The sequence below is a fragment of the Venturia canescens genome, chromosome 2, assembly GCF_019457755.1.
Source record: "Venturia canescens isolate UGA chromosome 2, ASM1945775v1, whole genome shotgun sequence".
Lineage (NCBI taxonomy): Eukaryota > Metazoa > Arthropoda > Insecta > Hymenoptera > Ichneumonidae > Venturia > Venturia canescens.
The window spans coordinates 19,549,855-19,563,896 of record NC_057422.1 but is presented as its reverse complement, the minus strand read 5'-3'; the positions used below and the strand labels follow the sequence as shown (position 1 = coordinate 19,563,896).

The 14,042-nt window shown below is 34.0% G+C and overlaps 5 protein-coding genes and 1 long non-coding RNA gene across 8 annotated transcripts; 3 read left to right on the top strand and 3 right to left on the bottom strand.

The window, feature by feature from the left end:
* Positions 1-3,066: 3,066 nt before the first annotated feature.
* LOC122406738 (uncharacterized) lies at positions 3,067-4,809 on the bottom strand. The gene is made up of 2 exons (XM_043412413.1): positions 4,175-4,809; positions 3,067-3,290 (listed from the first exon to the last, which is right to left on the bottom strand). The coding sequence occupies exons 1-2, from the start codon at positions 4,425-4,427 to the stop codon at positions 3,109-3,111; spliced, it is 435 nt and encodes a 144-aa protein (XP_043268348.1). The 5' UTR covers positions 4,428-4,809; the 3' UTR covers positions 3,067-3,108.
* A 353-nt stretch (positions 4,810-5,162) lies between these two features.
* Ccs (Copper chaperone for superoxide dismutase) lies at positions 5,163-7,586 on the top strand. 3 transcript variants are annotated; one of them, XM_043412409.1, is made up of 7 exons: positions 5,166-5,502; positions 5,580-5,778; positions 6,073-6,262; positions 6,396-6,462; positions 6,605-6,786; positions 7,081-7,219; positions 7,474-7,586. In XM_043412409.1, the coding sequence occupies exons 1-7, from the start codon at positions 5,488-5,490 to the stop codon at positions 7,474-7,476; spliced, it is 795 nt and encodes a 264-aa protein (XP_043268344.1). In that variant the 5' UTR covers positions 5,166-5,487; the 3' UTR covers positions 7,477-7,586. The 3 variants fall into 3 exon arrangements, with proteins under 3 accessions (XP_043268345.1, XP_043268343.1, XP_043268344.1); XM_043412410.1 differs by having other exon boundaries at positions 5,163-5,502; positions 5,584-5,778; positions 7,081-7,586; XM_043412408.1 differs by having other exon boundaries at positions 5,164-5,502; positions 7,081-7,586.
* LOC122406737 (thioredoxin domain-containing protein 9) lies at positions 7,513-8,885 on the bottom strand. Its single transcript, XM_043412412.1, has 3 exons — positions 8,709-8,885; positions 8,356-8,557; positions 7,513-8,065 (listed from the first exon to the last, which is right to left on the bottom strand). The coding sequence occupies exons 1-3, from the start codon at positions 8,883-8,885 to the stop codon at positions 7,800-7,802; spliced, it is 645 nt and encodes a 214-aa protein (XP_043268347.1). The 3' UTR covers positions 7,513-7,799.
* Positions 8,886-9,339: 454 nt separating this feature from the next.
* On the top strand, positions 9,340-10,734 carry LOC122406741 (uncharacterized). Its single transcript, XR_006260063.1, has 4 exons — positions 9,340-9,444; positions 9,813-10,112; positions 10,499-10,597; positions 10,671-10,734. It is a non-coding gene; the product is annotated as an uncharacterized lncRNA (long non-coding RNA).
* An 80-nt stretch (positions 10,735-10,814) lies between these two features.
* Positions 10,815-11,468, top strand: LOC122405695 (dnaJ homolog subfamily C member 30, mitochondrial-like). The gene has a single exon (XM_043410588.1). It carries the CDS (start codon positions 10,815-10,817, stop codon positions 11,466-11,468), a length of 654 nt encoding a protein of 217 aa, XP_043266523.1.
* Positions 11,469-11,966: 498 nt separating this feature from the next.
* Positions 11,967-13,660, bottom strand: LOC122406736 (vacuolar protein sorting-associated protein 37B-like). Its single transcript, XM_043412411.1, has 4 exons — positions 13,321-13,660; positions 12,839-13,010; positions 12,698-12,780; positions 11,967-12,587 (listed from the first exon to the last, which is right to left on the bottom strand). Exons 1-4 carry the CDS (start codon positions 13,450-13,452, stop codon positions 12,330-12,332), a joined length of 645 nt encoding a protein of 214 aa, XP_043268346.1. The 5' UTR covers positions 13,453-13,660; the 3' UTR covers positions 11,967-12,329.
* Between the last annotated feature and the right edge of the window lie 382 nt (positions 13,661-14,042).

Genomic DNA, 14,042 nt, shown 5'->3' with positions numbered 1-14,042 from the left:
TACTTCGAATCGAATGGGGATTCACGTTTTTATTGAAAGCGATGTTCGTGCGAATTTAGGAGACCCGCGTGGAATAAGATGCAAGCTGACCAATATTCCGAAATTTATTCAAATTCCGGATTGCAACGGAAATCAGGTGCAATACCGGTAAGAGATTTTGTTATAAAAATGATATTATCCCTAACATGATTTTATCCCACTTAATTTAATTTTGATGTATTTCAGACTGATTGGTATAGTTGCGTACGAACCAAACCATTTTACTGCGTACTGCCTCCGAAATACAACAAAATGGGAACTGTACGACGATTTACAAAGAGCTAAAATTAATAAACCGGCGAAAACAGAAATCGAGCCACATCTAATCATTTATATTCCGACGGAAGTGTAATTCGTCCGCAAAACAATTTTGGTAACTCGAGAATTATTGTAGATAAATATATACTATTTCGATTTAAATATTTGTAAGTCAAATCAATTAATTTCTGTTTTCAATTTTTTCATTTGATGAACGTACTTAAAAATTTCGATTCAATCTTTATTCTCTTGATTAAATAATACATTAATTAAACGAGATTTCGACTAATTTATTTGGAAAATATTTGTGGTTAATGTAGAACCAAAGTTTCATTGGCTTCGTCGTGGTTGTTAACCGAGCCGCAGCCAGCCGAAGGGAAGGATTGCGTGCCGGCCCTTTATGCCCGAATCAAACGTTGGATACCAGAGCGGTACATTCATTTGCCGATCAACGCCGATTACATAGACACGCGATCAACGTTTTCGAAAATTGCACAGGAAGAAGTTTTGACTTGCCTGGGTATTTATGTTTCTGAGAGATTGCATCGCGTTCATAGACGATTTCGTGAGGAGGAAACAGTTCGTCGAATTTCGGCTGCTATTGCTATTAATGCACTTACTATGTTTTTTTAGTTTTTGGGAATTAAGATAAAAAAGACTGAAGTCAACTACGGCTCATTATGAAATTATTCAAATTTATTGTCGAATACATAATTGCAAACGCATGCGAATTTAGGATTCCGTATAAGTCAACGAACTGATCGATTTTTGAAGATTGATGCTCCGATTCGCAAAAAACGAACGAAATGCGAAAAAATTATTTGGTATTAAGAGAAGGTGAGTTTGATAAAACTCATTTTTCTAAAATCGTTTAAAAAACAGAAAAAAAATATTTGTACTTTCGACTGCGATATTTAATAAATTGACATGGTGACAACTATCAATTACATTTTTTGGCCTTTAATGAATTGTATAGACAATAGAAGGTACATAATGTCGTTTTCGTGGAAAACATTTAGTGAAAATCGATGACGACCAATTTAAAGCACCTTAACATTTATATGTTGTGTATCTTATGATACACATCCTCGTTTATACGAAGAATCTTATAACAAAAGATTCATCGACCGTCATTTTTATTTCTTCCTTACAATTCGTCTTTCGTCCCTGGTCCCACAACAATTCCCAACCTCTTTTTCATCCATGTCGAAGCATTGTGTAAAGCGTAATAGAGCAAAAGTATGCTATCAATTGGTTCATGAGGAGCTTGATGATAATGTCTTATTGAGGCACTTACTTTCCTTTAATTAGTCCACGTATTGACTGTTTCATGCCCATGAACCAGAGACAATAAAGCTGGAATGCGTGTCTTTCTAGTAGACTTGATTTTATTGATATTACCAAAGCTGGTGCGACAGGCATCTCACAAACGATGCACTAGACAGAAACTCTACAGGTAAGCAAAAAAACGCACATCAAATTAGGGAACATGATTTCCTAAGGAAGTTATAAGGAATTCAAATTCAAAATTAAAAAATGTTTTCGAAGCATTTGTATTTGTTTGCTAAATCTAAAGACCTTTTAACGTATTTCCTCATTAGTACAGTTGAAAAACAAACATTTGTAACTGAATATCGTTTGTGAAAAAAGTTGCACAACGCTAATGAACTTACTTCTACAATACTGTGAATCTATATTCTGTGGAGATCATCCTTCATTCTATTCATGTTCTCAAGTACATCACTGATCAACGCCTAGTAGTCGAATCGAACTACAGCATTTTCGTCCCTTCATGAGCTAAGTTCGTCTTCGGCTACGTTGCATTTGCCACTTGATTCTCATTGCCTGATGGAATTGTTGTTTTACAATCGTTTATCTTCACATGAAATGTAAATCCTTTGGAACCATCTTTGCTGCCTAATCTCCAATACTCCATCTAATCCTGTAAACAGTTATTTGGGATATTATTTTTTTTCAAACAGTTATTAATACTACCAGAACTCGCCTTTCAAAAATTTCAGAAATTAATATTATCCAAAATCTTCCGACATATTTTTTTGACAATAATTAATTCTTCAATTTCTTTTCCTTAAACTCCATTACAACCCATCAAAAAATTGTATCAAGTTTTTTTTTATATATTCCTGATAAATGAAATTTTTTATTACCCATTCTGAGTTACTGAACAGTAAGCGGTTATGAAATTCTGCATGAGCCGCCACAGACTCAAAAGTTACTGTAATAATCCATTATAATTTTTCCTTCACGAGAACGTGAAGAGGTTGGGGCTCCTCAACTTCTTGTACGTCCATGCTCATTGACGTACTTCGGGGTGATGACATTAGGGCTCTATTTGGTATTCGATGAATTGCCAAGATATCGACAAGATGTATACAAATTTAAATCATATTTTTTTCGTACTGTTCCATAGCAGCATTTGATAGCGCGAGAACTCTAACAATATTCTTTTCCTAGAAAGCATTGCATGTAATATAAGAGGAAAAAAACAATTCTAAGGATTTGCCAAGAGTCAGGTTGAATATTGATTTTTTTGTTTGGGCGCAAGCTTCGTAAAACGATTTGTCAATTCGATGAGTGCGAGAGGCATAACTGAACATGTAACACTCGCTGTTCTCAGAGACACTCGATATTTTGAGAAAAGAAAAATTACGCGTTGCAATGACTAAGAGAATCCATGCAGCAAGATTTCTACCAACCACAAGGCGTAAATTACTTTAATCAAAGAGTATGAAAAAGAAAAAATATGTACTTTTCGTTTGAGTTGATTTAGCACTTCCTCCAACGTTTGCCTCAATTTATTGACATCGAGCTCATGTTCATGTCGTTTGTGGTTAAAGCATTTTTCAGCAGGATCCCATCCTGTCCGTCAATCTCTGTAGTGCTTATTTTGATGTCAACACCTATCGTCATTGTATAACTACCATTGAATGTGTTGTCCACAAACCTCAGCAGTAACAAGCTTCTTCTCACACCTGTAAAACCAAATTCATACAATTAACTCTGTTTCCAAATTTGCGCATGTTTTTTTTCTGCCACTCAACTCCAAATTATCTTATGGGAACAGAACTTTTTATTCGCCGCAAAAGTTATTTTTCTATAAAAAGTTACATACACCGCCAATTAGTTTGTCTACTATTTGTCATTGTTTCTATATCTTCTAATGCTTGATAACCCCTTCGTTTATATGAGGGAATCACATAGAGGACAGTGATGAATTTTTCTTGAATGCAATGCAATTATTTTTTCTTCCTACCAATTACTCAAGTTTAAAAGTTAATTGAATACAATAAACTGTGCTTTTACATTAAATTGCAAATGGTCTTTGTAATTTAATTTATTTGAGAAAAACTTCGAGTTTCGTGGCAATTTTATAGACAAATTCAATATTGCACGTATATACGCGCAAAGAGCAAAAGAGAGAGTGAGAGAGGAAACTGGGAGACTGGGGGGACAAAATTGATTGGGTTAGCGAAACAACACAGGTTGAAAGATTTTCGTGCTTATTCACTGAGAGACTGTCTACTTCCATGTCACGTCTAATAATCTACTGTTTAGCTCCGACCCAAACGATATGAATGATTGATATAACCTCCTCTTCCAACATGCGGCTGCCACCCAACATGAGATACACCACTTTATCATCATTTTTATCATCTTCTTTCATATCCAACGATTTTCTAAACTTTTTGTAACTATCAAGAGCCGCTCGAGGCATAAAAAACACCAATTCATCATTGAATAAAAATATTACTCTACAAACTTTGCTCTTGCCTCCTAACAAAAAGTCTAGTTCTTTCGACTAATCCAAGTTCATGAGCGCAAAGCCAATCAATTTATTAAATGTTTTGTTTTTCACCTGGTGTACAGCCAGAATCGATATCACCGATGTATCCAGGTGGATCAGAAGCACATGATTGTAAATCGAGTCGAGAATTCGAGTTGTCCAATGCATGAATTTTTACAACGCACGGATTGTCACAACACTCATTCAAGAGAGCTTTGTTGGAAGGGCAATCGGTGTTGCTACATCCTAAAAAAAGACCTGTATAGTCTTTAGGCAACTCATGAATTGCCAGCGTAGCTCGGAGAATATTCGCAACGAAAGGCATGATGATTAATTCGGTACCACTCGGCTTTCCTGGCGTGGGGAGCTAAAATTGCGGCGAGCACGCTGGGACGCAGATGTCTTACACGCAAATGCACTTGCTGCATTCTTAGTCAGATCGAGTCAGGAACTGCGTAAAAATATTGAAATTGAATTTGAAAAGTTTATGAAAAACGACTATTCCCGGGTCTGTAGTCTGTATTTTCATCCATTTTAGATGGAAATATTCGTTGCCGATATCTGCGTTCTGCAGCATGAAATTTTTTTCTTGCACTGCACTGCGCACACTCACTGCGCACACCGGAAGTGCGTCGTTCTAGGGACCCTAGGTTAAATCAACTAATTATAAATAATTTAATATCAATTAAAATATTAACTCTCGAACGATTTTCTTTCACTCTCAATCTCTCTCAAACGATTTTCAAGCGATTAAAAAAAAAATGAAACGTCCAAGTCCATTATTCTAGGAGATAAAAAAAATGGGGGCCAGCTTCACGCTAAAAAATAAAATCATTTTTGCCAAAAAAATAATTACTCTCAAACAATTTTTTTTTTCTCTCACACTCTCTCTAACGATTCTCAAACGATTTGGGTTAACGAAAGTTTAAAATAATTAAATAAGGGGGCCAAGTTAACGGAGGTTTCTCGCAGTTCTGCTTTCTATCTTGAAACTTGAAACGCTCCGACCCGTTAGAACCTTATGAGAGTCGGTACTCACACCTTCACAACAGCCAAGAATGCAGAAAATGACAGATGTGCCACAAGCGGTCGAATGCGCAACTAAAAAACTTTGATATGACAGTTGCGAAAATAAAATAAAAATAACGTGATAACTAAAAAGTTGAATTTTCGCCGGGCGGAGATTGTATAGAGTGAAGAATTGGGAGAATACAAAACGCACATTATTGTTTATACCAAATGTGACATGAAATAATTGAATAAATTCAGTTTTCAACACTGATCATAAGAATTCGACTTTGAAAAAACGTCTGATTTGGATCGCAAATAAACATTTGCTGTGTCATTGTAAAATTACTGGAGGTTTTATAACGCTTATAATAAACATGAGTACAGCTAAGGTAACATAAGGATTCATGGCCCATTAGTATAGTCGAATTATTGATATTAATTTTCAAGTGAATTTTTTAATTGATAGATAGAATTTGCTGTGGAAATGACATGCGAAAAATGTGTTAACGCAATAAAGAGCTCTCTGTCTGGATTAGAAGGGATAAATAATATTGACATATCACTGGACCGAGGAACTGTCGTTGTTGATTCCAATCTTCCTTATTCTGTGATTCAAGAAAAAATTGAAAAATCAGGAAGACGAGCTGTGCTCAAAGGATATGGAGGTGCGATGAAGATTTCCTGCGAACCTTAATTGAATCATTTTTACAGTAATGATAATAGTCCTGGTCCACGAGTTTTTTCAGTGAAGACTGTGTTGTGAATCGTTATTGACAACTTTCAATTATTGGCCCAGGCTAATTTCAAATAATTTCAATGATCCCCAAGTATTATTTGACATTTATTTCTTTATTAATTTTAATTAAGAAACATGAAAATCTTAACATCTCTTATTTAAAAAATGATTTTTTGAATTGTACATATAATTTCAATCGATTAAGTTAAAGCATTTTTTACAGACAGTGTCAGCGCTGTTTCTATGTTAGGAGGAAATTCTGGCTATAGCATAGGTGAAAAAGTTAGGGGTGTTATACGATTTGCTCAGTCATTAAAGGGTTGCATTATCGATGGTACCATTGATGGTTTGACTCCTGGGTTCCATGGTCTACATGTACACGAATGTGGAGACATTTCCCAAGGTTGCCTGAGGTTTGATTTTGTGATTCCCACTTTTTAGTGTATCAATACAATTTGTATACTGTAATTAATTATACAGTTCCTCAAATGTCAATTGATAATTAACTTATCATTAATATAAACATTTTTGAATATCGTTATCCAGTGTTGGAGAACATTATAATCCACACAATGCCACTCATGGGGGTCCAGATGACGATATCTCCCAGCGTGTAATTATTAAATATCATAATATATTTAATTAATTCCTCATACTCATAAAAATCTCAGAATAATACCCTTGAAATTTGGATTACAATTCGAAGGTCCTGCAATGATGTTTTGCTAATAAATAAAGTTATCTTTATATTTCAGCATATTGGTGACCTTGGAAATATTGTTGCGGACGAAAGTGGAAGAGCAACGTTTAGATTAAAAGACAATTACCTTAGTGTACCTGATATTATAGGTAGATCTTTAGTTATCACCGAAAAACCAGATGACCTTGGACGAGGTAATACCAACGACTCCAAGATTAATGGGAACAGCGGCGATCGGTAATTCAAAATATTTCTTTTTCCCACAACTAATTTTAATAAATTTTAAAGAAATTGAGTCGGTACTTTGGATTTCGATTGAGTTTATCCAATTAGAAGTCAACAACGATTTAACAACATTACAACTCAAAGGCCTGATTCCAGTTATTTCAGTAATGACCAAAAGAAAGTTGAGATCTTTTCGAAAACTCCGTTTTCGAATGTTTTTGAAGATGCTATTCTACAAGAATATATGTAATTTCCTGTATTAAAAAAAAATTGAAACCAAATGATCAAGGATTTATTCGAATACAGAATAGCCTGTGGCATAATCGCTCGATCATCTGGGGTTTTTCAAAATACAAAGAAGATTTGCGCGTGTGATGGACTGACGTTATGGGACGAGAGAGATAAAACTTTATCCAAGACAAACATCGTGCCTACGAACAATCCAGTATGCTTAATATTGTAAAAATTTGCTTACGACGAATCATTGTAAATCTCATTAGTCAAACTTTTTTCTAAGTCTTTATGTTACTATTCAAACGTTTTCCATTGAAATTCCTTCCATGGTAATTATTAGGAATTTCTATTAAAAATTTAAATTTATTTTTAAGTTTCATTGTGTTCGTTTTTTTACTCGTTGTTTTTCCCATAATCGTTTTTTTATCGTCCATAATCATATTAATAGTACATTTTTTCTTCCAGTGACGATTTTGTCGGGACAACAAAACTCAATCTACGGGATTTAATAAATGAATATTATATTTTTATCTTGTGAAAAGCGATTATGAAATAATACAAATGCACGAACAGCACAACCATGTTGTCATATTGATTGTTTAACAACATATCCGTCTTTTGACTCCATTTTTTATCTTTGCATGTAGAATGATAAATTAACTTTTCTAAAAAGAAATATGACGTTGAGAGTGGTTGTTGAACTGTGCCTTGGATTGGAATGCTGAATGAAATGCGAAATTTTTCAAGCTCTCAAAACACTCAGTAAAATCATTGGAAAATTGGTTTCAACGTTAGTCTGAATCCGAACCATCGGAATCACGACCTTTTATGGTTTTTGGCTTCTGAACCTTCGACATCCATGCCTTTTTTCCTTTCTCAGGAGGATGCATCAAATCACCGTTGTACATTATGGCGCCTGACTGAGCGATTCTCCACTCTAACATTTCTGTCGAAAAATCGTCGCAATTTCCCAGATCTGTGAATCCAACGATGTAATCTTTTGTTTTGCTATCCGATATCAACGCAATCGTTGGAATTATTTTAATCCTTAAACGTTCTGCAAAGGAATGATCAAAAAAGTTTTATTTTTTTCTCTTAGCACTAAGGAGCAGACGAATATTTCTATATATGCTTGTTATACAGTATTTTCCAAACAGACAATTAATTTCCAAATCCTTGGTCTTTGCGACTATATCCAGAATGTTAAGCCAAAAATCTTTTCATCATTTTTTTTATTTTTATAGGCATTATTATTGTTCAACCAAATTTATGAGTTAGTTCAAGAAAATAATCTCAATACATAATATAATTTTTAATAGCAATGAGATAATATAGTTTCCATTTTACCTGTTAGAAATGGGCATCGCTCAACATTAAGCTTACAAAATCTTGCTTCTACGTGTTTCTTTGCTAAAACTTTCAAATGCATATCAGCAATTTTACATCTTGGTGAATCATCTTTGTAGAAAAGGCAAACAATGTTTTTAGATTTTTTGGAAATTTCAAAAAACTCCTTCTCGTCTGAGAGTTCTGAATGTTCTCCATGACCCTGAAAATTACTGTAGTTATTAACCCAGTAGTTATTATTAATATTATTATTACCATCAATGTTATTAATATGAGTTGGATATTTTTACGTATTTCATTTCATTGAATATTTAATATTGAATATTGAGTGGAAAGAAACTGTCAAAATTTACCGCAGCCAACCAATTTTGTTTTTGCTGTTGAATCTGCTTCATTTCACGAAGCCGTTTTTCGCGTAATTTTTCAAGGTCGTCTACATCGAGTCTCTCGAGTTGTTCAAGCTCTGTGTCGATTTGTTTTTCGACCTGATTCGCGACTTCCAGAACTTTTTGTTGTAAGAGCGCTTCCATTTTTACCTCTCAGGATCCCACTCCAATGCTAATGGGAAAATTTATCAAGATTTCTTATTCACGTTGCGATCGAGCCAAATAATTTTTTGAATTTTATTTGACAGCTCTAATTATCTTGTGGAAATATTCAAAAAATCACACGATGCTGGAAGCAACGGCGAGCAAGATTTATTTCTTGCTGTAAGTCAATTTATTGCAGATTCGAGTTTCAATCTTTTCTTGGACGCTCCTTATATGGTAATTCGAAGCGGTTCTTGACTATGAAGGAAGCAATCGTGTGAAAGCTTTGAAGATCGGAAAGAAAATTTGAGCCAATGGTTCATCATCATGGTTTAAAACAATTGAATTCACACGTACGCTTGTTTATTCCAATTTGGTAACGAAAATCTGTATCAGCTTTATGAGATTTTTTCAGGTTTTTTCAAGTTGAAAGCACGATAATTTATAGTAGTAATTGAAATAGCGGCATGCACAGTCGCAAGTTTGACAGTACTGAGTATGGCCCGTGATTATAATTTCATACATAGAAAGGAATTCCCGTTCAAGGTTTATGTTACCCGTGAGTGCAAGAAAAAGAACAGATTTATTTTTCTGCGATGACATTTCGAGAAAAAAAAGTTTAATCTTATTTCTGATCAAAAGAGAACAACCAATTTTTCTCAAAAACTCAAATATACCACCGGTGAAATGTGTACATGTTTTAGAATAAGGATTAATTTCGTTTAAAGAACTGCAACATCGTCTGAAAAGCCGATCCAGTCGATAAAAATCCTGTTGAACATTTTTTAACACGGAAATTAAAATTCCGAGAATAAACGATTACGTGGTGTTCTCCTTTCTTCAGAAAATATGGTATTACGTAACTTTTCGTTTTCTCAATATCTGAAAAATTTCTGATCAATAAAATGTGAATCTGTTGCTTTCTAGTTCTAGCATGCTGATATCGGTGGTCGGTCAAGCGAACTACTAGCAGTTTACTGTAGATCGAATTTTAGACTGAAAAAATTCCATAAATCACGTGTTAAAATTGAGTAAAGATGAAGTGATTTTAAAAATCTATAAAAGTAAATAGCTCGGCTTTGAATATTAATTTTGAAATTTTTTTCACGAACCATATTTCCGTGGAAAAAATTATTCGCGATTTGTATTTATATACAACATGTGTTTTGACTTGAGATGTCGTCGTCTATTCATCGAGAGGATTCATTTTTGCACAATCCATGCAGTGTAAGATTTTCTAGACTAAACTTACGATTAAAATCTAGAACTAATTCTCATGGTTATTCACTGTTTTATAAAGTAAAAAATTAAAACAAAATGAAAAAGTAATAACAAAATCTCGTTTGTACGAATATTTGAGCATTATTCTAAAAATCGTGGTACCAGTCTATCAGCTGATCGATTACAAGGTAGTCGACTGATTGACTGCTTCACGATATTGATATAATATAAAAAAATTTTTGCTGTCACTCCAATTATATAATGTAATAAGAAAAAAGAATTCTGATGTGTCAACTGATTTCAATTCTCATTTGGGAATTCTTGAAAAATTTCACAATTGGTGAATCGATCGGATCTACATTATTTATGTTGTTTTTTATCTTGTTTGATAGTGCTTAATCTTCACGTGGTGCCTTTTGTGTCATATTGCACATCCTTCATAAGTATTCATAACCAAGCAACAATGTATTGGCGTCACGAAACCCTTGGAGGTATATAAAACATGACCTTGAATGTTGAAAACTGTCTACTTACGAGAATAACTTACGGAGTATTTATTTTAAGGTGACCTTTAAGATGAACGTAATGATGAGTGAAAAAAATTGTAATATTCAAGAGATCCGAGGTATAGAATCCGAGTTCTGAAGGACAATGAACAAGTCATCAAGTTCAAGATTTTTATTGAGCACTATGATGTTGACAAGCAGGATGCGGATGTCAACAAAACCAAAAACACCTTCGCACTACGATACTCTCGAGATTAATTATCGAGCAACACAGGGTGAGATTAAATCAGCGTATTTCAACTTGTCCAAACAGTATCATCCTGATAAAAATGACAGTGAAGAAGCATCTCAAAAATTTCGGGACATTAGCAACGCTTATGAAGTCCTGAGCAATTTCAAGAGTCGTAAAGTGTATGATCGAAGTTTGATCATTAAACCAAAACATCAAAAACAACATGGACAAAGTACCACGGTGGATCCAAAGATACAATACTATCAGACACAAGCAGCCATTTTTAAACAAGATGCTAAAACTGGCAGCACTCCTATGTACGATTTTGATGAATGGACCAGGGCTCATTATGGGAGAACTTTGAAAAGGAATATACAAGATAAAGAAGAAGCTGAACGGTTACGAGAGTTGAGACAACATTTTGAGAGCTCAACCTCTCATAATATATCAGAAGATCGATCTATGTTTCTAATATCCATATTACTTTTTGGCACTGTAGTCTTTCTCGGCATGTACAATCATTCTGATGACTTACATTTAGCTCTGCAGGAGAAAGAAAAATTTGAAAAAAAAAAAATTCCTGAAAACTCAAAAGCCACGACAAACTCTATTTCGTCAGATTAGTTTAAAGAGTTAAAGGTCAACTATTTGATTTTTGGATCAGTGTTGATTAATGCACCTCTTTAAATATTGTTTCCTCACTAAATTAGTTTTTCGACTGGTTTAAAAATATGTAAAAAAGTTTATCAAAATTCCCATCAATTATAGATTATTCAGTGCGAAACAACATCATGATGAGCAGCAACGAGTACTATTCCAACAAGTAATACTACAATGTTGTACAAACACGACTCCACTGATGTTGCAAAAAATTTTTGATGGTTAGTCAATGTGTAAAAAAACAAAATGTAATGTTTAAAAAGTTGTAAATATTTGTGTGATAGAATAAAATTACAAAAATATATATTTTCAATACAGATTTATATTTTTTCATTATAGCAAATATCAAATAATGAGATTGGAAAAACAAGAATGTGATAAACGTTGTAATGCAATATCGTTTTTTGTTGTGCTGATTATTTATTTGAACTAAGTGAAACAGTAGGTGGTTTCCAAAACGAATACGTGTAGAAATTTTATTACATAGAGAAATATAAATTCATTTATTACACAACATGATACTTTAAATAGGGTGCTCAATAAATTGAACGCATTTGTTTTATCTTACATTATACATTATATCAGATGATCATGAATTTCGCTTTTGTTTTTCTTTTTTTCTTTCGTCGTGTTGCTAATAAAGATAATACATTCTCACTAATGTTAGTCTTTTTTTTAATATGGGCCACTTTATGAAATTACTTATTTTTTCGTTACAAGTTATTCTTCTGTCGTTCTCTATAATTACAAGATCTGCGCACGCTGCGCATCTGTATGTGCGTAACTCCACCTCACGTTATGTTGATCTTATTTATTCCCAGGCTTTTAATAAGGTCTGTATCCAGGCATCGGCATGGATAGTTGATTTGTTGGATATGGCAATCCTGATCCCATGCCTGGATAATTACTAGCCAGAGGATAACCCGGACCTATTGCTGACGGATAACCCACAGATTTTCTTCTTAATTCCCGCATCTTGTCAACCTTAACTTTGCGATGATGCATTAATTTTCTCATCGTCATAAATTGGTCCAGGAATTCTTCCACTTCAACATCACCGGCAATAAATTTTTCTGCTAGTTTCTTAAAAAACAAAGATTTCGATATGGAAATTTTGAAAAAAAAAAATCAGTTCCTCCATCACACCTATAACTTCTTTTTTGGTTCTGTTTGTATTAGTTGAAACAACTCACTTCTGATTCCTCCTCAATTTCCGCTGCTCCCGCTTGCAAAAGCTCAAGTGCATGATCAACGGACATAGAACCTGATTTTTCCTCTGAAAATAGATCCCCTTTGTATTAAACAAAATTTGACAAATATTTCAGAGTACTTACTTAATTCCTCCAGTTTCTTCTGAACACTAATACAAAGTTCGCTGCCCTGTTCCCCTAATTCTTTCAGCTCTTTTTTTCCTTCTTCCAGTTCTGGTTGTTTTGCTAAATTGAATTCTGCAAGTGATCTGTTGCTCGCCATGAGCATTTCCTTCTCTGTTTCCAAATCCTTGAACTTTTTTGAATACGCAAGATTATAATTTATGATGATGTCTACAGTTTTTCTTACATTCGATAACTTGGTTGATATCATTAACCAATGTCAAAGTTGAACATTCTGATTGAAAATCCAAATCTATTTTATCAAAGTTGATTCAACATTCCTTGCCATCAACACAAAGAATTCACAAAAAAAAACGAATGTTGATGAGAAATATCCGCTTTTTTTTCGAGTAATTGGCTATAAATCGTGAATCGCAATAGAAACAATTCTGCAGCATGTTCTAAAATGTTTTATATGTGAAATTGAAACTTTTAAAGTTTACCTGCTTGGCATCCTTCACGAGGTCCTCGAATTTTGCGTCATCGTTCAATAGTTCTTTGAGTTCATCATTGTTGAGATGATTTAACAAACCCAACGCGGCTGGAATGTCCGGTTCTTGGTTGGGGTTAAACATTGTAATTATATCAATAATATTCCGCGACTTTTCAACATGTACACGATTATTTCCCCTTTGTTTCTTCCTTCGCCAATAAAAATGTACGGCCCTTGTTTTGCAGAACAGAGTAAACGATTATTACGTGGAATGTTGAAAACAATGACATTTCATCACGTATATATAAAGATGAAAGACGTTTTCTCGTTGCACTGACAGACAGATTATATCGCGAGGCAAGTTCATTTTTTCGCCATTAGATAGCGCCGTTTACAGCGTTTAGAGAATTTGAATCGTCATCCATCATAATAAATGAAAAAGTATTCCTTTTCAAACTTCAATGAAATAGTAAATAACAAAAAACCATGAAGATAAATCGATAACTCTCGTGCCATTTTGACAAGATTGGCGTGCGTATGAAATGAAATTCCGGTGGAATCTCAGTTTGAAAGAAAAAAGCCGTTTTTAAACAAAAATTTTCAACGCATGTCAAAACGTTCGTTTTCGCTACATTTTCATGTTTATATGAATTCTCAAAAAAGCTGCCTGACAAGGAAGCGGTCAACGGCCATCGAGGACACTGCAGCCTGTAAAAATGATAAACCCAGAAC